This window comes from Oryx dammah, unplaced genomic scaffold (assembly GCF_014754425.2).
Source record: "Oryx dammah isolate SB20612 unplaced genomic scaffold, SCBI_Odam_1.1 HiC_scaffold_26, whole genome shotgun sequence".
NCBI classification, from domain to species: domain Eukaryota; kingdom Metazoa; phylum Chordata; class Mammalia; order Artiodactyla; family Bovidae; genus Oryx; species Oryx dammah.
Genome location: NW_024070210.1, coordinates 32,961,250 through 32,987,926, shown reverse-complemented (window position 1 = coordinate 32,987,926; position 26,677 = coordinate 32,961,250). Strand labels below are relative to the sequence as shown.

General features: G+C 39.9%; 1 protein-coding gene across 1 annotated transcript in view; it reads right to left on the bottom strand.

Annotated features, from left to right (window-relative positions):
- Window positions 1-929: 929 nt before the first annotated feature.
- SLC35F4 (solute carrier family 35 member F4) overlaps window positions 930-26,677 on the bottom strand; it is a 269,024-nt gene continuing 243,276 nt past the window's right edge. Inside the window, exons 4-8 of the mRNA XM_040226368.1 lie at window positions 21,884-22,103; window positions 10,368-10,493; window positions 8,122-8,314; window positions 5,566-5,655; window positions 930-1,363 (exon numbers count right to left, since the gene is read on the bottom strand). Of these exons, the coding sequence (XP_040082302.1) occupies window positions 1,122-1,363; window positions 5,566-5,655; window positions 8,122-8,314; window positions 10,368-10,493; window positions 21,884-22,103 (871 nt within the window). The 3' untranslated portion in view covers window positions 930-1,121. The remainder of the gene's footprint in view (window positions 1,364-5,565; window positions 5,656-8,121; window positions 8,315-10,367; window positions 10,494-21,883; window positions 22,104-26,677) is intronic.

The following is a 26,677-nucleotide window of genomic DNA, read 5'->3' as shown; positions in this document are numbered from 1 at the left end:
TAACCATTGTACCATTTTCAAACGTCTAGCTCATATGAGAGATATTTGTAACTTCTTTTATGCTTGGTGCTCCTGAAAGCTTGTTGAAAGTCTAAAGGAGCCTTTTGTACCCTCAGATTTTCATTGTTCCTAGTGGTTCTAGTAGTTCCTAGTAGTTGTTGCATTTGGAAGATACTCTATTGGTATTTCATTACTTTCTAGATTTCAAATTAAAGGCTCTTATTGGCCTTGAATATATAAAGTATGCAGTTTTTTCTGACTGAATGAAAAGGTCTCAGTTCCAGGTGAGAAAAAGGTCATGACAAGCCCATAATTTAATAGAATCTCATTTTTTTTCTAATAGGAATGAATGTTATCTTTCTTTATTTTGAGCTTTTTATTTTGTGTTGGGGTACAGCTGATTAACAATGGGATAGTTTCAGGTGAACAGTGAAGGGGCTCAGCCATACATAGACATGTCTCCATTCTCCCCCTCAGGCTTCCCTTGTGGCTCAGAGGGTAAAGAATATGCCTGCAGTGCAGGAGACCCGAATTTAATCCCTGGGTTGGGAAGATCTCCTGGAGAAGGGAAGGCTACCCACTCCAATGTTCTTGCCTAAAGAAGTCCATGGATAGAGGAACCTGGTAGACCACAGTGTATGGGGCTGCAAACATTGGACACGACTAAGTGACTAACACATACACGTGGTTCTCCCCCAACCCCACCTCCCATCCAGGCTGCCGCATAACACTGAGCAGATTTCCATGTGCTATGCAATAGATCCCTGTTGGTTATCCCTTTAAATATAGCAGAGTTTGGGGTGGTCATATATATACTGCTATATTTAAAAGAATCTCATATTTTCAGGGAATTCTATGAATTAGGGCAAAAATCCCTCCCCACCCAAAAAAAAGCCAGAAGAAATAGAACTGGGATGGATATGTTTTAATAAAAAATTTATTATGATTATTTACACCAGTTCCTTGATAAGCATATAAATGTAAACTTTTATGGTGGCATTATTTCACACATGATTTATCCAAATTCAGAGTTAATACTGTCATTTGAGTGTACAGGTAGTGAGAAAATTTTATTATATTCACAGAATATACATACACGTGCATTCAAAATGTGTCCCTCCTTAAGCCAGTGGTATGGACACAGCCCCATTGGCCCTGCTTCTGCTTCGCAGGTGGACACTGGAATCAGTGATGTCATCCACGTGCTCCTCACTTTTCTTTTCCTTCAGGCTGTTGATGAATCGCAGGGTAATTTCATCCCACTCCTCAGGCAAGAGCATCAGCAGAAACCCAATGCAGATGATGATGGTAGCAGCCAGGCGGACGACGTTGAATATTACCTCCTGCTTCAGGAGATCCACAGCTAGGGGAGCAACGGCAAGTCAGTCAGCCTGTGACGGTTTCTAAGCTCCTCTGAAAACAAGTGACCCAAATCAGTGCTACCTCTAGAAGATTTCCAAAAGTCTCTCTTGTTCTCACAAGCTTATCTTTCCTTTTCCTGTGTTGTTATTGACACGGCTCTCTACACCTGCTTTCCATTTCTTTTCTCTAAATCATACTTACCCTGCCAGGCAAATACCATCTGATTGAATAGCCTCTGCAATTTTAAAAAATAATTTTATTTTATATTACAGCATAGTTGATTAACAGTGTTTCAGGTGTACAGTAAGGTGATTTAGTCACACATATCCATGTATCTATTCTTTTTCAAATTTTGGTCCCATTTAGGTTATTACAGAATATTAAGCAGAGTTCCCTGTGCTGTAATAGTTGGTCCTTGTTGATTATCTGTTTTCAATATAGCAGTGTATACATGCAGTTTTATTTCCTAATATCTTTCCTCTGTATTCCTTCATACTTCTCCAGTTTCACTGGCCCACTGAAGATTTTTTAAATGAACCAAGCTTATTAATGTCTAGGTCTTTGCAAATGCTAGTCTTTTAAAAATTTTTAGTTGCAGTGAAACTCATGCAAATTAAAATTAACCACTTTCAAGTGAGTTTACTAGCATTTTGTACATTCATTTTGTACAGATTAATGTACCAGCTTCTCCATCTGGTGTAAAACGTTTTCATCATTTTAAAATAAAACCCCATACCCATTAAGCAGTTATTCCCCAGTCTCCTAGACCCCAAAACCTGGAAACCACCAACCTGCTGTGTGTCTATGGATTTATCTATTCTAGATATTTCTTATAAATTGAAACATACAATATATGACATTTTATGTCTGGTTTCTTTTGATTAACATAATGTTTTTGAGGTTCAGCCACATCGTAGCATGTGTTAGTGCTTCATTCCTTTTTATGGCTGAATAATATCCCATTGTATCACAATTTGTCTATTGATTCATCTCTTGATGGACATCTGGTATTTCCACATTTGGCTTTTGTTAATAGCACTGCGGTGAACATCTCATACAGGAATATTTTTGAGTCCTTGTTTTCAGTTTTGGGAGGCATGTATTAGTAGTAGAATCATATACATGCTCTTCTCTTTATATGAAATGCTCTTTCCTCCTTGTGTGCACTTCATCCAGCTAAACTCTCTGTTAAATTCCTCCTTTTATTCTTCTTGCAAGAAGCTTCCTTCAATGCCCCTCCTGTGTGCTCTCAGAGCATTCAGTACATAGCTCTGTCAAAGTCTTTCTCTCTCTACATTGTAATTACTGAGTTCCTTTTATCTCCCTTCTATACCACATGATCCTGAGGGCAGGGACCATGTCTTACTCAGGATTTATCATCAGTGTTAGCACAGTTGGTAGCATATACTAAGTACTCGGAAATTATTTATTAAATGAACGAATCCATGGATGAATGAATGGAATTTCTTGACAACTCCACTCCTCCCTGATATGACTTTCCTCTAAATATCTTATAGTCCTTGGAGTCTTTTACACAGTTTAGCATTAAATGATGTTACTTTGTAGAGCTCTAAGTTACTTCATATAGTCAGTCTTGTTTTCCATATTTAGGGTAAGTTGTGTTTTTTTTTTTTCTCATAGAAAGTAAAGTCGCTCAGTCGTGTTCAACTCTTTGCGACCCCATGGACTGTAGTCTGCCAGGTTCCTCCGCCCATGGGGTTTTCCAGGCAAGAATCCTGGAGTGGAGTGCCATTTCCTTCTCCAGGAGATCTTCCTGACCCAGGGATTGAACCTGAGTCTCCAGCACTGCAGGCAGACGCTTTACTGTCTGAGCTACCAGGGAAGTCCTTTTTCTCATGGCACTCCTCTGTTTTTTGGAGTTTAGTTGTTTTACAATTGTGTTAGTTTCTGTTGTGCAGAAAAGTGAATCAGCTATGTGTACACATATATCCCCTCTTTTTCACCACAGAGCATTAAGTAGAGTTCCCTGTGCTATACAGAAGGTTCTCATTAGTTATCTATTTTATACATGATAGTGTATATGTTAATCCCAATCTCCCAATTCATCCCACCCTACTTCCCCCTTTGGTGTACATACATTTGTTCTCTACATTTGTGTGTCTATTTCTGCTTTGCAAATAGGTTCATCTGTACCATTTTCCTAGATTCCACATATATGCATATGCATTAATATATGATATTTGTTTTTTTTTCTTTCCGACTTCACTCTGTATGACAGTCTCTAGGTCCATTTACATCTCTGCTGCTGCTGCTAAGTTGCTTCAGTCATGTCCGACTCTGTGCGACCCCACAGACGGCGGCCCACCAGGCTCCCCCATCCCTGGGATTCTCCAGGCAAGAACACTGGAGTGGGTTGCCATTTCCTTCTCCAACGCAGGAAAGTGAAAAGTGAAAGTGAAGTCGCTCAGTTGTGTCCGACTCTTAGCAAACGGCACTATTTCATTCCTTTTTATGGCTGAGTAATATTCCAGTATATATATGTGCCAAATCTTCTTTATCCATTCCTGTCCTGGCGATTCTACATACTACTGCCATGAACACAGGCATGCATGTATCTTCTGTAATTATAGTTTTCTTTGGGTATATGCCAAGGAGTGGGATTGCTGGGTCAGTGTTTTAAGGAGCCTCCATATTGTTCTCTACAGTGGCTGTGTCAATTTACATTCCAACCAATAGTGTAGGAGGATTCCCTTTTCTCCACATCCTCGCCAGTATTTGTTTATAGATTTTTTTGATGGTGCCCATTCTGACCAGTGTGAAGGTGATACCTCATTTTAGTTTTGATTTGGATTCCTCTAATAATTAGTGATGTTGAGCATCTTTTCATGTGTGTCTTAGCCATCTGTAATGTCTTCTTTGGAGAAATATCTATTTAGGTCTTCTACCCATTTTTTGATCGGGTTGTTTTTAGGGAATTGAGCCACATGAGCTGTTTATATATCTTGGAGATTAATCGCTTGCCAGTTGCTTCATTGGCAAATATTTTCTCCTATTCTGAGGGTTGTCTTTTCATCTTGTTTATGATTTCTTTTGCTGTGCAAAAGCTTTTAAGTTCAATAAGGTCCTATTTATTTTTTTCTTTTCATTACTTTAGGAGATAGGTCAAAAAAGATCTTGCTGTGATTTATGTCAAAGAGTGTTCTGTCTATGTTTTCCCCTAAGAGTTTTATAGTGTCTAGTCTTACATTTAGGTCTTTGATCCATTTAAAATTTATTTTTGTATGATGTTAATGAGTGTTCTAATTTCATTCTTTTATATGTGGTTGTCTAGTTTTCCCAGTACTACTTATTGAAGAGACTGTTTTTTCCATTGTATACTCTTGCTTTCTTTGTCATAGATTAGGTGACTGTAGGTGGGTTTATCTCTGAGCTTTCTATTCTGTTTCATTGATCTATATTTCTGTTTTTGTGCCAGTATCATACCATCTGAATACTGTAGTATTCAGTGAAAGTCTGTTATGGGACCAATACTATCTTTTCTCTCTCCACCCCCCAGTCTTTTCTATAATCCTGATCACATAGTAAGTGTTCAATAAACATTTGCTGATTATCCTGGGACAAAGAAAGAAGGCTACCAAAGACTTGGAAAGATAGAATTTTAAAATTAGAAGGACTATATAGTCATCCAGATAATTCACTTTCATTATTTGTTCCAATGATAGTTTTCACTAGAAAGATTTTCCTGGAAAAACAGCTTTTCCTCTTGTCCCTGAAATGAGTCAAATTGCTTTTTTCCTGTATCTATTCCAGAGGGCCATCTGCTATGTCCCCAGGAGGAGCTTTCACAGCTCCCCATGGGCAGTCTGATGGGGAGCCAACACCCTGTACGTTCCCTACACTTTCATTAGTGACGTTGACTTGAGAGTCCTGTGCTGGGATGCCTTTTGTTTCCATAGGACTTCCTCTAAAAATACCACAAAATTAGGTTGTCAGGGAGATTACATGAAACCCAAATGATACATTTGGTATTTAGTTCTAAAAGCACAACCACGTAAAAACAGTGTTTGTAGCTGCAATTTTTAAATCTGCTGCACAGTTATTCTGCTGTCTGCCACCTTCAAGATATTTAAAAACATGTTCCCAGGCAAGGGATACAATTCACAATTACTCGAAGCAATAACTCCGGGTGTGAAACAAACACAAGCAGGGAACTTCCTGTGCACATGTCAGTTTGTACAGTACCTGCATTTCCAGGAACGCTGAGCACTGTGCCGATAGAGATGAGGATTGGGTATGTCAGCACCACACCAACATTCACCAGGATGTTGAAGGCTGTCAAATAGAGGAGGATGGTGCCTCAGATGGTAAAGAATCTGCCAGCAATGTAGGAGCTCTGGGTTTGATCCCTAGGTCAGGAAGATCCCCTGGAGAAGGGAATGGCAACCCACTCCAGTATTCTTGCCTCAAGAATTTCATGGACAGAGGAGCCTGGTGGGCTACAGTCTTATCAGGTTGCAAACAGTTGGACATGACTGAGTGACTAACAGACACATACAGGATAAAGGGGAACTGAGATGCTGGGCTCTTTCCTTCTTTTAACATAAAAGCATCAATGTCTATGCTAAACATGCCTTCTAAATTATCTGTTCAGTTCAGTTCAGTCGCTCAGTCGTGTCCGACTCTTTGTGACCTCATGAACCGCAGCACACCAGGCCTCCCTGTCCATCACCAACTCCTGTTACCAAACTCATGTCCATTGAATCAGTGATGCCATCCAACCATCTCATCCTCTGTCGTCCCCTTCTCCTCCTGCTCTCAATCTTTCCCAACGTCAGGGTCTTTTCAAATGAGTAACATTGGTCAATCAATCCTCTAATTTTGGAGATGGATTCATATGTATCATACCTGCAAAGGTCATGTTCCTTTTTCTTCTTCTGCCACCCTAGTTGCCTGATTTCTTACCAGTTGGCTCACAAAAGGGGTAGGGAGCCATGCAAAGAGGTGAAATAATGTGTTCACTACACTGCTCGTTAGCACTATAAAGTTGAGCCAGAGGTTGAGAGCTAATGACTGACTGAGCTTTCTCCCTTGCTAGTTTGCTATATCATGCCATGTTCCTGGATAACTAAAAGGTCCTAGTGTTACTGCCTAACAGAAGATCTGTCCAAGGATGGCCTATGCTGTGTTATTCACTCTCTTTTGGGGTGTGCATCACATGAACCAACAGAGCTGCATATAATTCACTGAACACCAGGGAGCTTTTCCACATCCTGATTTACATACAGATAACCTTAAGGTGGGTCCACAGAGAAAACTGAAGGTATAACTTGATATCCTTTAATTTATATCTTTGGACACTTTAAATATAAAGTTATTCAAGTAATCCCATACCCAACAATGATCAAAAGTATTTGTTTTCAGAAAGAAAAACATTTATAAATTATATAGCATTATTTTAATAGATGTCAAGCCAATATTTGTTTTAGGGGGTTAGAAAAATATGACAACTATGAAAAATAACAACTATGAAAAGTCCTCAATTCAGGAAAAATCTCTCTGTATGGAAATGACCCCAAACCATATTGCCCCTTTCTCGGTAAACCAAAGATAGTTCTAGAACCATTACAGTTAGGACAGTGTTTATTCTTCTACTGCTTTCTATAATTCTTGCTTTAGTTAAGCTCCAAAATTTAGGTATCTGGAGTCACTCATGCTTGTTAGAGACAATGGGTTGGATTTCCACAAGACTTGGGCTTGTTCATCATTTTCATACAATAACAGTAGCAATCAAGGCCAAAGACCTTTGTAAGTTAATATCAATTACTACTCCTTTCTGACAGAGCTGCAATGGGAATGAATATTCCAGCATCTCAACTCTCTCCTCAGATATGGGGAGTTAAATACAACCAGTCCTAATAAATCAGAAATTTAATAAGCATAGCATAGACTCTGCTAAGTTCCCCAACTGTCATTTTGGTGGCTGGACTGAGTATTTTAGCAGATTGATAGGAAGTATTGGTCTTTGGTTGAGAACTGAAGTTTTTTCATTCAACGAGAACTGGTCGCTTCATCAAAATGGGTAACTGCTTTTCCTTAGCACTTTCAATAGAACCCTTACAAGCTCTTTTGACAATGTAAGGACAAGAATATATAGTTCAATATGTTATCTGTAGCCTGGGGCCCTGCCTGAGACACATCAGGTAAATGGATGACTCCAATCTGCATGTGGACTAAGGCACTCCCTGAAGACAGGCCAAACCAAAAGCAGGAGTGAGGCGAGGTGAATCTAAGCAAATTGAAACCATAGTTCTAGGTGATCGGGTCAGGGCAGGACAGAATACAGTCTACCGTTCACCTCTCAGATCTGTGTCCCAGCCCGGCTCTGACTAGATCATATCTGATTCCTATGGAGAAGAAAAGGTAGCAAAAAAACTTGAGAGCAGAAGCACTAAGACCATAAAACCCTGGGGTGTGTAACACAGTCAGAAGAAAGGCCATCTCCTCATTTTGTCTCAGGGCAACCTTAACACAGAGAGAACTCAGTGCACCGGGGATGGGCCAGGTGGGGCAGCCCTTAACCCATGGACATGCCAGTTGGACTGCTCTGACCTAATCAAGCAATAGCCTGCAAAGAACCTTATAACCATTGACCAACCTTAGGTGAGTTTGGGAAATAGAAGATAGAGATGTCTATTTTACTTAGGCATCTAAGAAGGGAATGCTTCTATTATGACAATTTAACTCTCCAAGGAAAGGACAAGTGACATAGGAAATGGAAGGCAAGACTTGGCTACTCACCCAGCCAGAGCCCTGCCATCCCGCAGAGACAGCCCCATGGCAGAGCTGCAAACGAGGACCAGTGCTCCACCTTGGTGAAATACAGGATGACTGGGGTGAAGGAGATGAAGATTAAATTGAAGAAACCCAACGTGGAGACAAAGTGTGCTGCCTCACCAAAGTTAGCACTTCCAAGAAACATCTTAAACAAAACCTAGAACAGGAAAGGAACTTGTTAGCCACCCGGTCAGGGACTGTTGTTGGATCAGAAAGGCAAGTTCTACATCATGAGCTAACTGGCCCAGAACTTATGCTCTATGTCGTCTTATCCCAGTATTTCCATGACACTAAATGGGCTGCTGAGCTAAGGAATTCAAATACACCCTAGCTTTTAGGTAAAACAGAAATTGTCATAAAATAAATCCCACTTGGTATGCCACAGGGATACTGTAACTGGGAAAAACCCACCGTCAGTTACAGGTATAGGGTAGATGATAAAGAAGAGTGCAGACCAGCCCAGAAACATTTAGGTTTGAGATGCCATAGTTCTTTCCTTCAAGCATGGGATTAATTTTATCCTTATTTTGATAATTACTGAAAACTAAATTGGACAGAGAAAACCTGTCATCATGTTATTGAGAGAAGCAATAGCTTCCCTTGTGGCTCAGCTGGCAAAGAATCCGCCTGCAATGCATGAGACCTGGGTTTGATCCCTGAGCTGGAAAGATTCCCTGGAAAAGGGAGACTACCCACTCCAGTATTCTGGCATGGGGTTGCAAAGAGTAAGACACGACTGAGTGACTTTCACTTTCAATAGTGATGCCTTGGATTTATAAGCACTTTTCTCTCTGAGTTTAAAATATTTTCACAAGGTCTGTATTTATTCTCCAGATTTTAAAGACTGTTTTTCTTTTCTGGATTATAAATCTGTGTATAGAGAAAGATGACAAAGATATGTAAATAGCTAACCTAAATCATATGTTTAGTTTGGGAGGAGACAGGTCTCTAGTCCATATTTCTTGGTTTCTTAACCCCTCTGCTTCCTTTATTAATCCTAAAACTATGTAGCACAGAATATATCTTCTCTGTGCTGTATATATGATGTTGTGTGTGTCAGCAAATATTACAATTACCAGAATGAATACATCTGTAATGCGGTCAGGAGAATTCTCTCTATAAAAGAGACATTCCAGGCATACAGCAAATCCAGGTATTTCTTTTACTTTCCACTAAACATATTGTTTTTTTTCTCTTGAGAGACTTAGAACTTGAGCACGTGCTGGTGGTCTTTGTTCACATCAGACATCTCAGTGGAGTCTCAGCTGGGGGCAAGTTAAACACTAATGGTGACTGAGTGAACACCTGTCAAGCTTGTCAGAGAATCAGTGGGCCAGGAAATGTCAATATGGAAATAGACACAACGTCCTCTGAGCCGCAGAGCTGGTAAATAAGCAGAACAGGCATCCAGGAGGGATGCAGTGGGCATTTTCTGCCTTTCAGAGAAGATTTTCTCATTGAAACACCGTGAGAGGTGAAAGTGGAACAGTTGCAACATCCAGAAAGTTGGCTCTGGAAAGCGGCACTTTGGTGAATAACCTTTTAGATCTGCTTTCTTAGTTCTTACTTCTGAAGTCAGGGGCAGTGACTCTGAATAGAGCTTTCACTGATGACAGGTAGCTCCAGGGGAGAGTGAGTACATAGTATAGACTCAGCATATGCATCAAAGAGGGAAAGAGGCTCTTCATCTAGCTAATAACATAGCATGGGGTTAATATGTAGCAAACTAAACTCTCAAGTGATCATTCGTTTAGGATTTTTAACACCTCATTGTAGTTAAAATAATGACCAAAGGTAGTTAAACACAGAGAAGTCTTTCTCAGCTCCTGTTACAACTGGTTGGCTATTTGGGAGGGGTGGGGTCATGGCCACCAGGGAAGCCCCTGGAGTTGACCAGTCCGGGTTTAAATCTTGCTGTCACTTCCTGGCTGGATATTGGAAAAGTTACCTAATCTTTCAAAGTCTCAGTTTTCTCAGATGAGGAATAAGTGGGAATAAGTACCTGTGTCTCATAAAGGTATGTTAACAGGTGAAAATTCTGGCAAGTATACAGCCTGTAGCAAGTACTCAATAATTGGTACTTATTATTATTTAAACTTTTTTTTTTGCTAGCCAAGATTTTCTTTGTCCTTTCTTTATAAAATATTACTTATTACTTTATAAAAATATAAGCTAAAAATGATAATAAGCACATAAAGTACACGAAATACCTTATACAGTGCAGATGTTGAGGCTGAACCCACTGCAAATGCCACTCCTATGATGGAATCGGCATGGAAGTTATCTGCATACGCCATCATCACGATGCCAGTGATTGCCATTATTGCAGCAACTATCTGTCACATAGAATGCAAAGAAAAAAATGTTTACATTGATGCCTCCATATCCCAGAGCAAGCATTTGAAAAACCCATAGGAGTTGCTACATGCTTCCTCAAACCCAATTACCTCTTGTACATCACTGTTTCAATGTAGGAGGGTCAGTATTAGAAAGAAATCCATACACTCATGAGACATCCAGGCAGAGAATATAAAATCTGCTCGCATATTCTAATTAAGGACTAGTAATTTTAGTTTAATTTTTTAGCTCAGCTTCCTAAAGATTAATACCCATATTGATGAAATAAATTTAATAGGAAGTCACTTCTTAGCATTTTCATCTATACTGCGTTATTTTCCTTCAAATAATTCAGCACATATCAATCAGCTCCTTGGATCAATGCATGTTTCTGAAGATCTCCACATAATCAGAACTTGATTATGGCGATGTTATATTGATTGAGACATAATAAGAGACAAGTTTTAGGCCAAAGTGAAAAAAGAAATGAGAATAATCTTTCAGAATGATTTATAAGGAGCGAGTTGAGTTTGCACTGTCACTTGGAATGTTAAACGGAGGCTACTTCTTCCTTTTGTGTACATGTAAACTAAGTCACAGAAAGATAATTTCATTGAGCTACTCTAAAGCATTAGCTGTATAAAGTGAAATATTAATAATTGATTGAAATCATACTGGTTTACTGTAAATTAATATGATCCTTGATATAGTCCAAAGAGACGTCAACTTCCTTTGTGAAATGCTCATTGACATCTGTTTCTTTATTATCTCGACCTACTTTTACTGGAAAACATTTTAAAGATACAGTAAAAAGTAAAGTAACAACTCTGGAATAGGAAACACTATGTTATTTCATTGTGAAATAGTCTCACTGACTTTAAGATCACAATGCAACTTTGTGGGAAATTTAAAAATACTTGCTGATTGATTTTGTTAAGCTTCAGTTCTGAGTATTCCCAAGTAAACTTGTTTCCTCTGTAGATAGATTTCTCACATATGTGATTTTTTGACCCTTTGAAATATTATTAGTGAATTATTCATTACAATCAAATGTATATCTTTAACATGTAACTTGCTGGAGGGCAGTGTGAAGTATGATAACAATGACATGTATAATTTAGACTCTGTTAAAGCATTTCTTTTGTTAATGACCACCCAAAGCCAGGGCACAGTTGGTTTCAGAGCCAGCTCCATACTGAAGCGTCTTTTATGAGAAACAGCGGGAGTACTTGAGAACAGACGCCAACTTGTCAGCAGTGAAAAACTGTCTTCATAAACCGTTATCTGGGAGGCTACATGATGGGGGGTGTTGCTCATGCTGAGTGAGTATTACAGTCTCTAAAGCTTCCAGGCATGTGTTCCAGTTAGACTGTGCTTCAGACTGTATGAAACAGAATTTAATACACACACTATGAGGCGCCAAGGACATTTTCCAAACAGGAAGTAATAGACTCATAAATAAACATGGTAAAGTGGTTACCTAGGCCTGAAAGTTCTGCAAGGGTTATTGTTTTCTTTGATTTGGGGATTTATAGTTCAGCTAGGGATTTGCAGTCTTTGTTTGCGTAGTCTGATGTCACAGAAATGAAAAGTTATGTTAGATATGGACAGTTTCTGATTTGTTTTTGTGTTTCATGAATGTTTGTGTGTTCACATATAGATTTCCCTCAAAATATTGAACTTGTAGGATAAAACATTTGAATTAATATTTGTTTTCTTTTTACCAAGCATCAGTTGTATTTTCTTGATCAAATAAACAGGTGATATCTTCAAGACAGGGAAAATAGAATATAATGTTAATCCTAAAGAACGTTAATGTGATATACTGCTTTGTACTTTAAAATATTAAAATTATTCTATAATATACAATATCCAGGCTTAGGTAATTGTGTATAATACATAATTCTTGATTTAGGGAATTCTGAAAACAAACAGTCCCTACAAAAAAATAGGGGAAAAAAAACAAAAACACTGTCTGGAAAAAGTTGAACAAGGAATACAGTTAGCCACAGGATATGACCCCAACTGGGAACTCTTCCTTTTCTAAGTCAGCCATTAGTAAAAGTACATATGTACTATATTTCTGTTATAAGTTTTCTCAAGATAGAAATTGGACGTGGACAAAGGTTACATAACTTTATAGCAATTCAGAATTATAACCATGATGAACCTCTTAAAGATCTCCATTATATTTAATATTCAAGCACTTGTGAAATTATTAGCTCAGACCATTTAAACCGACATATCAATTACACTAGCATCTCTCTGAATTGTGTTCATGGAGAGAAGCATTTTTCACTTCAGGGGACCAGACAAGACTGTTAGTTAAGTTCCAAAAGCATGAAAATTTGACATCTGTGATGTTAGAAAAATTCTTCTCTATTGTATGAACAGTTATTTATAGGTTAGTAGGTTACCTGGGGATAAAAGATAATTTAAATTATTTTCCACATTTCTATTTACATTTCACAACTATCTGATAGAACAAGTTCTCTATGGCCATGTTTAAAAATGTTTTCATTACACTTCTTATCTACATAGTTGAAACTAAGGGAAAGGAACTCAGCTAACCTAGAAAATTCAGGGAAATTTTGGATGGCAGGCTCATTTGGAGTGGTAGCTTGGATGATCTTGGAGTGGCACTGTCTCCCACCATTGGTTAACTGCAACAGTAAATTTTCTTGAGATTGCTGGAAAACAGGTAACCTGAGTACAGGTCTGAGTCACATGCATTTTCAGAAGTAATCAATCATTAAGGCAGGATTAATTGTCTTCACGATGGTGTGATCACTCACCTAGAGTCAAACATCCTGGAATGTGAAGCCAAGTGGGCCTTAGAAAGCATCACTACGAACAAAGCTAGTGGAGGTGATGGAATTCCAGTTGAGCTGTTTCAAATCCTGAAAGATGATGCTGTGAAAGTGCTGCACTCAATATGCCAGCAAATTTGGAAAACTCAGCAGTGGCCATATGACTGGAAAAGGTCAGTTTTCATTCCAATCCCAAAGAAAGGCAATGCCAAAGAATGCTCAACTACCGCACAAATGCACTCATCTCACACGCTAGTAAAGTAATGCTCAAAATTCTCCAAGCCAGGCTTCAGCAATACGTGGACCGTGAACTTCCAGATGTTCAAGCTGGTTTTAGAAAAGGCAGAGGAACCAGAGATCAAATTACCAACATCCGCTGGATCATGGAAAAAGCAAGAGAGTTCCAGAAAAACTTCTATTTCTGCTTTATTGACTATGCCAAAGCCTTTGACTGTGTGGATCACAATAAACTGTGGAAAATTCTGAAAGAGATGGGAATACCAGACCACCTGACCTGCCTCTTGAGAAATCTGTATGCAGGTCAGGAAGCAACAGTTAGAACTGGATATGGAACAACAGACTGGTTCCAAATAGGAAAAGGAGTACATCAAGGCTGTATATTGTCACCCTGCTTATTTAACTTCTATGCAGAGTACCTCATGAGAAATGCTGGGATGGAAGAAGCACAAGCTGGAATCAAGATTGCCGGGAGAAATATCAATAACCTCAGATATGCAGAAGATACCACCCTTAGGGCAGAAAGTGAAGACGAACTAAAAAGCCTCGATGAAAGTGAAGGAGGAGAGTGAAGAAGTTGGCTTAAAGCTCAACATTCAGAAAATGAAGATCATGGCATCTGGTCCCATCACCTCATGGGAAATAGATGGGGAAACAGTGGAAACAGTGTCAGACTTTATTTCTGGGGGGGCTCCAAAATCACTGCAGATGGCTCCAAAATCACTGCTTACTCTTTGGAAGGAAAGTTATGACCAACCTAGACAGCATATTAAAAAGCAGAGATGTTACTTTACCAACAAAGGTCCATCTAGTCAAGGCTATGGTTTTTCCTGTGGTCATGTATGGATGTGAGAGTTGGACTGCGAAGAAAGCTGAGCGCTGAAGAATTGATGCTTTGGAACTGTGGTGTTGGAGAAGACTCTTGAGAGTCCCTTGGACTGCAAGGAGAGCCAACCAGTCCATTCTGAAGGAGATCAGTCCTGGGATTTCTTTGGAAGGAATGATGCTAAAGCTGAAACTCCAGTACTTTGGCCACCTCATGCAAAGAGTTGACTCATTGGAAAAGACTCTGATGCTGGGAGGGATTGGGGGCAAGAGGAGAAGGGGACGACAGAGGATGAGATGGCTGGAATGGCATCACTGACTCAATGGACGTGAGTCTGAGTGAACTCCGCAGATGGTGATGGACAGGGAGGCCTGGTGTGCTGTGGTTCATGGGGTTGCAAAGAGTCGGACATGACTGAGTGACTGAACTGAACTGAATCATCTTCTCAACAAAAAAACATAAAGTGATTCTTTTTGAGCTCAGAACATTGAAAATGTGCCAGCAGAAAGCCAGCAGTTAAAATACTGTGTCGGAAGTGCTCATATGTGACATCCACATGATGACAAACACACAAAAATGCTTCTGAGCATGTTAGTGTCCACAGGAGGGACTCCTCAGCTGAAAATGCACCATCTCATGGTGCCACCTGCTTGGCTTCAGAAAAACATGGCTTTCCTCATGACCTATTCCAGTTCTAGCTCCATAACCAACCAGAGATGTCTAAACAAGATGGACACCCACCACTACCATTACTGTAATCTGACTTCAGTGAAAATGTTAGTAACCAGAGTGACCATAAGCTTCCAGTGCCTCATTTTTAACCTTCTGAACCCCTGGGTCCCCTCCCATCGTGGTGTGCCCACCTGGGGTGAGAACCCGGAGGGAGATAATTTAGTCCATTACCCTTGCATGCTACTTGAGTGACATCACCACCTGACGCATCTACCTTCCTCTGCAGGCTCAGTCCCCTCTGAGATCTTAATCTGCATCAGCTCTCAGGGCCAGGCACAGAGGGACCTGGTTTGAGCCTGTTCTTAAAGCCCAAAGAGGGTGTTAACAGTAAACATTTGGGGATTGCACAGATCTACATACTACCTGTGTCCCTGCCTGAAAGCTAGGTTTCTTTCCCCTCTTAAAGAATTAGTTTGTACAGATAACAGCTAGAGAAATATCTGGCTTTTGCCTGTTTCTGTTTTCCTTTATCTTCATTTCCCCCCTCTTTTGGCTCAGGTCCTCAAAAACCACAAGAGTCCAGCTCTTCTCTGGATCTCCAACCTCATTACAGTCACTGTGTTTCCCACTGACAAATGACTTCCAGAACTATTATTTGCATAACAATATCAGTTCTTCTCAATTCAGGGTATTGACATGATCCTTTAACTGCTTCTCTTTCTAATTGTAACCCAAATGTATTTGCTTAATTTGTGATGTGGTTAACCCTGTTTCTGGAGCTGGGTGGAGCATGGATTCACTCACACTGGAGCCTTGAGTCCTAAGCCTACATCAGGCTCTGAAATTGAGGGCCTCAAAGTTATACTGCTGGCCAGACTATACTCAAGTCAGGACTCAAGGTCAGCAGTTGAAGGTGGATACATACCTTGGCCAATGAGACCAGCACTGATGATTATCCTTGTTTCCTGTGAGTGTATCTGGGCAGAGTCCACTTCAGGGAAACATGGCTACACAGAATCCTTAAATTTGTCCACATTTTACATTTGCATGAGCGCGTGCTAAGTTGCTTCAGTCGTGTCCAACTCTTTGCCACCCTATTAACTGTAGCCTGCTAGGTTCCTTTGTCCATGAGGATTCTCTAGGCAGGAATCCTGGAGTGGGTTGCCATGCCCTCCTCCAGACATGTTATGTTTAAGCTTCCATAAAGAAGAGCCATCTGTTTACTCAAAGCCAGTGAAATTGAACAAGAGTCAATGTGTGAGAAATAAAAGAGGTGGGCATTCTGCGGCAGTTCAGATATTATGTGTGTGTTCAGGGGTAGAGGGATGAGGAGGTCCCTGGGGTTTACATCTCAAACTAGATTTCCACCCTCCATCCCCATGCCACACACACACATACACGTGTCTCTCAAAGGGAGACCAGGATGGAAAAAAAAGAAGGAAAGAAATCCCAGACGGAAAGACTCAAGAGTGTGTGGAAGGTGGTGTTGTTCAGTCACTCAGTCATGTCCAACTCTTTGCGACCCCATGGACTGCAGCACACCAGGCTTCCCTGTCCTTCACCATCTCCCAGAGCTTGCTCAAATTCATGTCCATCGAGTTGGTGATGCCATCCAACCATCTTATCTTGTCATCCCCTTCTCCTTTTATCTTTCCCAGCATCAAGGTTTTTCCCAATGTGCTGGATTTTCACATCAAGTGGCCAAAGTATTAGAGCTTCAGCTTCAACATCAGTACTTATAATGAATATTCAGTTGGTTTCCTTTAGAATTGACTGGTTTGATTTCCTCATGGTCCAAGGAACTCTCAAGAATCTTCTCCAACACTACAGTTCAAAAGCATCAGTACTTTGGTGCTCAGCCTTCTTTATGGTCCAACTCTCACATCCATACATGACTACTGGAAAAACCATAGCTTTGACTAGATGGACCTTTGTTGGCAAAGTAACATCTCTGCTTTTCAATACATTGTCTAGGTTTGTTATAGCTTTTCTTCCAAAGAGCAAGCATCTTTTAATTTCATGGCTGCAGTTACCATCCACAGTGATGATGTAGAAGGTAGATGGGACCTATTGACTAACTTGTTGACAGTGTTTATGGATTCCTTATGGGCATAAACTCAGAGAACCTTTCCAATTCAACTTTCACTTCCTGTATTCGTGAATTATTCTCCTGCCAAGACAGGGATGAAAGGGGAAGAGTCCCACTACCCATCCTCTGCTGTCTCCTCCAGGAAGCATGAATATTCTAGACAGAGGAGCCTGCACTGCACATGAATAGAGAGTTACTGCATAAATGTCAATCAAAGGCAAGATGGAAACAAAAGATTGCCTTGAATCTCATCTAAATACGTAATACTGGGATAAATCAGTAGAAGCTCAGAGCCCTGATTTAGAGTGCCTTGGAGCCCAGTTAGAATTCAGAGAAGAGCAGTTTAAGCAATGAACAATTCCATTCAACTGACATACCCTGGTTGGTTCTTGGCAGATGGCGGCAAGTCTCCAAAAGAGCCAAAGTGTGGGGAGCTAAACACACAGGGACCCAGTTGTACCTAGAAAATAGGTGCATGCCAAGCTAAAGGGACACAAATTCATTTCCTAAATCTGCTATAAATGTGGAGGTCCACTGAACCATTCATTGCCCACCAATTTCCTTCATACATTCAAGCAAATTTTAAAAGGAAAGAAAATTTTCAATTAATAATAGAAAAATAAGGGAGCAACAATATCTGAAAGAAAGTGTGTTAATTTTCTAGTCTTTTACTTTTCATTAGAGTGAAATGGACATTCATCACAGAAGAAAACCTGAAGCAGTGCCTCAATTTTTTTTTTTTTTTTTTGGTTAGGAGAACTTTTTTTTAGTAAGGTGACTTTTCTGGTTCTGATGAATTTAAGAATGCTAGCTAAATAAAACAGAATCTTGGAGATGGTTAAAACATCCATCTTCAATCCTGCAAGAGCTGGATTCTCAGTAACACTTTTGCAATTAGAAAAGGTCTTTTAAAGAAGTTTGCTAATTTCCACAGGATAATCATACATCAGCTGTAAGCAGCTACTTATGAAAGGTTTTTTTATTTTTAAACACACCAAAGCTTACCAGCCAATTGTTTGAAAGGATTTCATAATAGAAAACTAAATGTATGAGTGATTACATTTTCATCTGTAATTCAATCAATATTCCAAGGAACTAAATATTAACAAGTTAAGGCTTCCCTGGTGGCTCAGATGGTAAAGAAGCTGCCTGCAATGCAGGAGACCTAGATTTGATCCCTGGGTCAGGAAGATACCCTGGAGAAGGAAATGGCAACCCACTCCATTATTCTTGCCTGGAGAATTCCATGGACAGAGGAACCTGGTGGGCTACAGTCCATGGGGTCACAAAAAGTCAGACACAACTGAGTGACTAACACTAAGGCCACATGTTTCACCTTAAGGGTGATGATTCTTGGGGCATGCAAATGAGAATTATAACCCCCAAACTATCTTTTTCTGAACTACTGAAGACTTAGAATGAGTCAGAAATATGTTTTGATGACTGAAAGCAATCCTTTAACTGGTTTTAAAAAGAGTAGTCCAAGTGGGGTGGCATGTACAGGCAGTGTCTTATTTATGGATATAGGCAATAAGAGCTGCATTTATATCGTCTGTATTCTATTTGCCCTCCTCTGATTTCTCAAATGACCTAATTATACATGTTCTCAATATGTCTTATTAGGAAAAGAATTGCTGATATAGTCAAAGGCAAAATGCTGAGTATGTTTTGGTGCTTCTTATATTCCATGGCCTGATTATGGGCATTATTAAAATTACATCTTGACATTCTTCTAGAATATGGCATTAAAAACTTCCTAACACTTTCACAGTCAGAAATGAAGTGCCTCCTATCATTTTAAAAGAAAAATTCCTGACTTCTCAAGCATGACTGACATTAATACTCACCATTTTATCACCTATGATGTCTTAATTTATGTAATGTACTTATTAACAACTACTTATTGGCTACTTAATTTTTCTATCAGGTCTTCTCATTATTAACAGATACTGTATTAGTTTTTTGAGGCTGCTATAACAAATGGCCACAAACTTGGTGACTAAAAACAGCAAATATCTATTTTGTCATAGTTGTGGAGGCCCGAAGTTCAAAATCAGGCAGGACCATGCTCCCCACAGCAGTTCTGGGAGAGAATACATTCCTGCCTCTTCCAGTTTCTGGGTGCTGCCCCAGCTTTCCTAGGCTTGTGACCACATCACTCCAGTCTCTCTCTGTGGGTACATCACTCCTCCTCTTCTATGTGTCTTTCCTGTGTGTGTCTCTTCTAAGGATACTTATTACTGGATTTAGCAGACACCTTGTTACTGGATGGGCTTCCCTGGTGGCTCAGAGGGTAAAGCGTCTGCCTGCAATGCAGGAGACCTGGGTTCAATCCAGGGGTCAGGAAGATCCCCTGGAGAAGGAAATGGCAACCCACTCCAGTATTCTTGCCTGGAGAATCCCATGGACAGAGGAGCCTGGTGGGCTACAGTCCACAGGGTCGCAAAGAGTCGGACACGACTGAGCAACTTCACTTTCACTTTGTTACTGGATTTAGCAGACACCCAGATCAACTAGGATGATCTCCTGTTTGTAAAAATCCTTAAGTTAATTATGTTTGCAAAGACTATTTTTTCAAGTAAGGTCACATTAGTAGGTTCTGGAGATTAGGATGTGGACACCTTATTGGGGCCCACCATTTCACCCACCACAGATACCAATTTTAAAATATTAAGTTGGCCAAAAATTTATGTTATGCAAAAACTCTAATGAACTTTTTTGCTAGCCCAATAGCCTGCTTTGTAACTTCTAGGTAGATTTCCTAAATCTGCCATTTAAATATAAGTTACACAGCTGAGTTTTTTCTTCTAAAAGACCTCAAATAAATGTTGTCTTTTTTATATGACCTCTTGCATAAGATTCATTCATTCATTCTGATACAACTGATTTCCTTACTGGTAAATCTAATAGCATCATATTGCCTTTTAATACTGTTCATGGGGTCCTCACAGCAAGAATACTGGAGTGGGATGAGATGGTTGGATGGCATCACTGATACAATAGGCATGAACTTGAGTGAACTCTAGAAGATGGTGAGGGACAAGAAGGCCTGGTGTGCTGCCATTCATGGGGTTGCAAAAACTAGGACATGACTTAGTGACTGAACAACAGCAAATTTAACAGTGGGTGTATTATTTCCTTTTGGTAGTCACATTACACTGAAAAACCAGAAAGCCCCTAAATCTCCTTTCTTTCCCTCTTGTCTGAAAAGATTTCCAAATTCTCAGGGGTGATTCTCATGGTGATAGATAGAAATGAGAAAGATCTTGTAAGTCTGAGTTCATTCACTATATCCCTAAATACGTACAGTCCCTACTTTGTCCCTTGTATTGTTCTAGAGCCAGTTTCATGGGTATATGACCTGTACAGATGCACTGGGCCCCATAATGTTGCCATCTTGTAATTATTCACAATTTTTTTCAGCAAGGGGCTCTGCATTTTCACTTTTCACTGGGCCCCACAAATTATGTCAATCTCCGCTGAATGGATCAGTGGGCAGTGTGAAGAAGGTTCTTGTTTTCAAGGACTTGTCAGGGTTCCTGACACCAGACAGCCAGTGCTTCATGAGTAATGCCATTATGCTAAGCCTCTTGGGTGTGATGTCTGAGATTAGCTAGTGGAGAATGGGTGTGAGGCTGTATCTGATATAGCCGTGTGGCATCGTGGGCTGATTGAGAATTGTTCATCTTGTTTTCTGCTGTAGCTTTCCACTTCTTGTCCGTGTCAAGTTTCAGTTCTGAATTTCTGAGCAGCATCTCCAAAGATATAACCAGAATTAGCTAACTGGCTATTAAGAAGATGTTTTCAGGATGACGGCCATCACAAACTCTCTCATATAGATGTGAATTTCAGCCTTTATCAAGGCAAGGACCCTGGAATCATTGCAACAGGGCAATAGTTTGCAATAGCAAAAAAATGTTTCAACCCAGTCTTGGACATCTCTTTTGAAGAACAACTGTGTGATGCTTATTTTCTGGAAAAACGCTCTTTGTTTGGATCTCCTTTTAAAGAATTATTTACTCAATATTTTCATCACAGTGACATACCAGATTATATGAATGAGATCTGGCTTCTTACGTCTGCATAGCTCTCAATCAATGTAACAAAGGTCAAGCATACAAAAAACTTTTTATTTTTAAATCCAGAATATCTCTGAAAGGGATAAACTCAGAACTGAAGTAGTTGGTGGAAGTTTAATGCTATCCATTTAAGGATATGTATCCCAAAGTACAAGTTGTTGTTTTTAGTTCCATTTCTAGATTAGTCATACTAGATATACAGCCACTTTTAACAGCATTGTGCCATTACTGGTGACTTTAATTACTGTTTGGTAATCTTACTACTTACACCAATATTAATTAAATTCATGGGGGGAGGTGCAAAAAACGAGTTGTCCAAACATGTTGACTGGGAAAAAAAAAAAACACACACCAAATCATAATCTTTACTGTGGCTAATTTTCTCAGACCCTTCTTCCCCAAGTACAATAGGAGTCGATCATACCATTAATTCTAAAAAAAGAACTTATTTTCTCTGAGTGCCTCCTGTTGACATCAGCTGACTGCCCAATGGAAACAATCTTTTATCCTCTCATGACATTGTAACTGCCTGGGTGTTCTAGCGCATCTTCAAATTTCAATCTGTACTCAGAACCAAGTAAGTTTTGCAGAAACTCCACAAAACAATGCAGCTCTCCCAACGTCAGGGATTTATGATTAAATGCAGCCTCACACATCGAATCAAGTGTGCTATTACCCTCACTCCCATGAACCTGTCTTTCAGCACGATCCACGACAGCAAGAAGACAAAGGCTTTGTTACAACAGAACAGAGCAGAGACATCCGTGGCTGTCAGCTTCTTTAAAGCCAGTAAATACAGGTAATTAGTCAAAGTCCACAGAATAGAAAAGGGAGCAGTTCTTTTAAGAAAGAGCTTCAACGTCAGACCATCTTCACCAAAAATTCGACTGCATTCCCTAAGGAAGAAAGAGAGGTTAATAGGTATTGATGTTAACACATCTTGTGTGGACTAGCTCTTGACACCCATTTTTAGGCAAGAGTACAAACCCTCCAGACCCATTATTCATGTGTGGAACCTACTGAACCCAGGGCTGAACCTTCAGGCCATGAGTGGAAAGGGTTGCATGGAGGAGTTCCCATCTCCCCAAGCACAGGCCTTTCCTACCCATTCTGCGAGATTCTGCTTTTGCTGAATATTCTTAGAGAAACCTGGAGAAATCAAGAAATGAGTGGTTGCTGGAATTACTAGCTATTCGAAGATACAGAAGATGCTTTCCCAATGGACAAATGCAACAGTGTCAAGACAGTTGCTACAGACTGAATAGGCTACAGACAACATGCAACCTCACATAGCATGTGAAGGCAAGCGCAGCTTGGTATTTTATTACTCCTAAAACATTATGCCTCTTTCTAACATATCTGCCCACTGAACTAATTTCTTTTACACCTTCCCTGGTAGCTCAGCTGGTGAAGAATACGCCTGCAATCCAGGAGACCCCAGTTCAATCCCTGGGTCGGGAAGATCCCCTAGAGAAGGGGTAGGCTACCCACTCCAGTATTCTTGGGCTTCCCTGGTGGCTCAGATGGTAAAGAATCCCCCTGCAATGCAGAAGATCTGGGATTGATCACTGGGTTGGGAAAATCCCCTGGAGAAGGGCATGGCAACCCACTCCAGTATTCTTGCCTGGAGAATCCCCATGAACAGAGGAGCTTGGTGGGCTACAGTCCATGGGGTCACAAAGAGTCGGACACAAGCTGAGCCACTAAGCACAGCATAGCATTTTTAAGGCAGAAAAAATGAAGGAAGTTTCTGTGACAACCCCCAAATCATAAAATAAATAAAATTCAAGTTGCATTTACATACAAACTTTGACCATTCTGGAGGAGTTGTCTGAATATACTGCTTAAAAACAGTCATTTCAGTTAAATCTTTGATTTGCATGGTTTCTGACTAAATTAATTATTTCGTCCAGAGGGTTGTTTTAATCAAAATGTTGAGGCTAGCAATATATACAGGCGATATTTAAAGTGATAGAATAACAATGCCTTTTTGATTATGGACTGAAAACAGGCTGGGAAAATTCAGCTTCATTTTTTTTTCAGTCAGTTGTTCATGAACATTCAAGCTTTTGTTAGGCAACTATCTCATGTCAGGCATTGTTTTTTTCAAAAGTAGTATAAGTATCCCATTTAAAGCAACAAGTTGCACATTTATGTTTATAAATCTATTTATATGGCTCTAGATAGCTCTAGTTTCTGGTTTCTCTTCTAGCTCTTTCTGAAGAGAGATAATTGTGTCTCAAAGTATTACTTTGCCTCAAAGCAACCTCCAGGCAATGTCTGCCCCCCTGTATGAAGTGGTTCAGCCCACAGGAGGACGGCATGTGGGGAGGACATGACCAAGTGGTGAGGCTTCAGGCTCAGGGAGGTGAGCTTCAATATCAAGTCCCGTAGTAAACGTTGCTTCCAAGCAGCTGAGAACACAGGGAATTGTAGGCCAGTGCCTCTCGGAAGGTTAAAAATCCATTTTGAACACATGGACATGCACGCTGTGGTTTTACTTTCATGTGGGAGACAACCAAAATGGAAAGGTTTCATAAAATCAAAATGGGATTTCCCAAAGCTAAATTTTAACTTGAAGGAGACAAAACTTCAGTGAAGGGACTAAATAAGCCAGAGGCAAAACCGTTTGCAAAGTAAACAGAAATTACACATGCTCACACACACAGGAAAATGGATGGCATCTCTGCTTTGTTTGGCTTTATTGAGGTGTAATTGATTTACAATATTATAAAATGGATGGCCTTTCTAAAGCCCTACTGTTGAGATACTCAGAATCAGAGGCACACACAGAGCAAGCAACAGTTTTTATGGAGCATCTAGGCACATGCTTTGTATTCTGTCCTTACAGAGAGATTTGGTCCTGGAGGAAATCTGCCAGGGAGAGCTGGAGTGGGGAGTCATGGGTTTATTTATCCTGACATCTATAACTTCTAAACATCCTTTAAAATACATATTTATTAAGAACCACAACAAATCTATTTATGATTAAAGACTTTCTTTTCCTATCACCAGCCCTAGCCAGTGATGGTTCTTCTTACCAAGAAGATGGTTCTTCTTACCACCATCATGCTGGGTAGAATGCGCTCAAAGACTTTGGATTCAGGAAAGGAAACACCCTGCCCTGTGGGGTGGGCTGGGGAGAGTGCCCCCAGTATAGCACTGCTGTCTAGCAGAGGCTCTTGGCCTGGCTTATCCTGTCCCCCAGGAACTGGCTGCCTCCTTGTTACCCTTTCTTCCCCTTTCCTCTCAATGCCAACCTTCTCCCCACTTGTCACTGCTGTTACAAGAATTAAAATTGGTCTCCATTCAAACACCAGTTCACCTGTGTAAAACCTCTTGCTGTTTAAGCATTAAGTGCTAGGAAATGTGAAAACTTCTTTTAAAAAGATGGATTTCTGTGGAGAAACAAGATAACAACAGCCTGTCTCTCCCTGGGATGATATCAGAATTTCTAGACAAGAAGCATTGACAGGAGGCAAAATTTGGAAAGAAGCTTAGAAGCTGGGGGTACTGACAATGTAATCATGTTCATCACTGTTGCAGCAGCTACTAGTTACAGAACAATTTCTATATGTTGGATGGCATCTTCAGCACATTTCCTAGCTTCCTGACATATGGCAGGTATATCTTTGGCTCCAGTTTCAGGCTTTCTAGAGATTTTTTTCCTTAAGAAATGACCCTTTGATATTCTTTTGATATACCATCAAAACTGGTATATAATTTTTTTCTTAAATTTCAAATTCACCTGAGGCAGTTGAATTCTCTTAACTATATATAAATGGCATGATTGAAATATCAAAAACTACTTCCAAATGAACAATCCTTATCATCCAATTTTGATACTTTGTTGAAAATTCTTTTGATGTTAGTGATACAGAAAAAACTTGAAATGCTTTCATACCATTCAAGAGAAAAGGAGAAAATAGAGGGTTTGCTGCTATGGGATACATCCAGTTTCCAGTCTTAGACACTAACTATTCTCCCCTTGTTCTGCTGTGAGAGCTTCATGGGGTGACTTCTTGGCAGACGGTGTTAATGAGTCCACAGGGAATAAAGATCAAGGATCTCAGAATTTTCTGGCAGTGTTTACCTTTCATATGGAGGGGGCTACTGGAGAATATTCCCTTCAAAGACAATGTTTTCTGCTTGAAAATAAAAGCTCTTTGATTCAGTTTCAGAAATGGTCAACTTCACGCTAGAACTAACAAACAGGTGAAGGTGTCCCGTCAAGTCACAGATTTCACTAAATTCAGAGTTTGTTCAGTGTAAGAGAAACTCATTCCCCAAACAACACGTCTATCAGCAGGATCCTCTTGTTGTAAATGTGTTCTCTTAAGTAAAATTGAACTGGCTTGCTTTGAGGTATTCTGAGGCATTACTTCCCATACTAACCTTTTGCTGTTTTTAATCAGCATATGTGTCTAAATCATAGGAACCTTTGAGTAGAAAACATACACCATAAGTAAATGGAGGTATCTGCAATCAGGGAGAACTTTATTCTGATAATTATGTCCCCTGCAATCATGTATTAAGTATTGTTATCTAAAAAGATCTTATGCCCCAGGATCATGTCTGTTTTGATGGGAAGAAATTAGTCTTAGCAATCCTTAACAGATATAAGGCTTTTTTCTTTCCTCCAAACCAGAAAACACTTCTTTTTGAACTGGTTTTTGTTGCTTTAATGATAGCAGAATGTCATTAGACACACAGAGAAAGTCAGCTCACAATGCGACTTCAGTATTCCTGGGCAATTCCAAGCTGGTGATAGAAATTGGAAGTTGACGATAAAGCCTTCAGAATGTCTTACTTTTTTTTTTTTTTTTTATATGCCAGCAAATCTGGAAAACTCAGCAGTGTGTCTTACATTTTTAACGACAGTCTTACCATCCACCAATGATCATCTTTTTATCATAAGGTAAAAGGGCAAGGTAGAAAGTTATTTGGGCTCCTGCAAGACAAATTTATTGCCATTCTGCTGAGGAGGAATAAGCAAAAAGCTGTCACTCTCCCATTGCCATCTGCTGAGGTCAAGACCATTGTTTTCTCTTGGTGAGCAGAAACACTGTCCTAGAAGTTGTTCCTTGATTCTGGTTTTTCTTTTCAAGAATCTGTCTGTTAGCAAAGGACCTTTAACCCAAATGCTACTTTTGCCTTTCCTCGGTGCTGTGCAGGCCTGGATGACATGACTCAGCCAACTTTCCAATCTCCCCAAGATGGAGCTGCATAAGCCAGGTCTAACTCAGAGCAACCAATAGAACCATGGCACTGTCAAGTTCATGGCCAGCAAACCAACAGACAAGGCTCTCTGTTCCTAGTCAGCAAAGAACAGCTTCTTTTAAACCATCCCAAGGTCAGACTTCCATTTGCATGAGACCAAGTCATTTTATCTGCTATAACACCACTGTGTCCAGAATACTGAGCAAGTGTTTTTGTAAGAATCTTGTTAATACAGTTTTTTTTTTTTTTT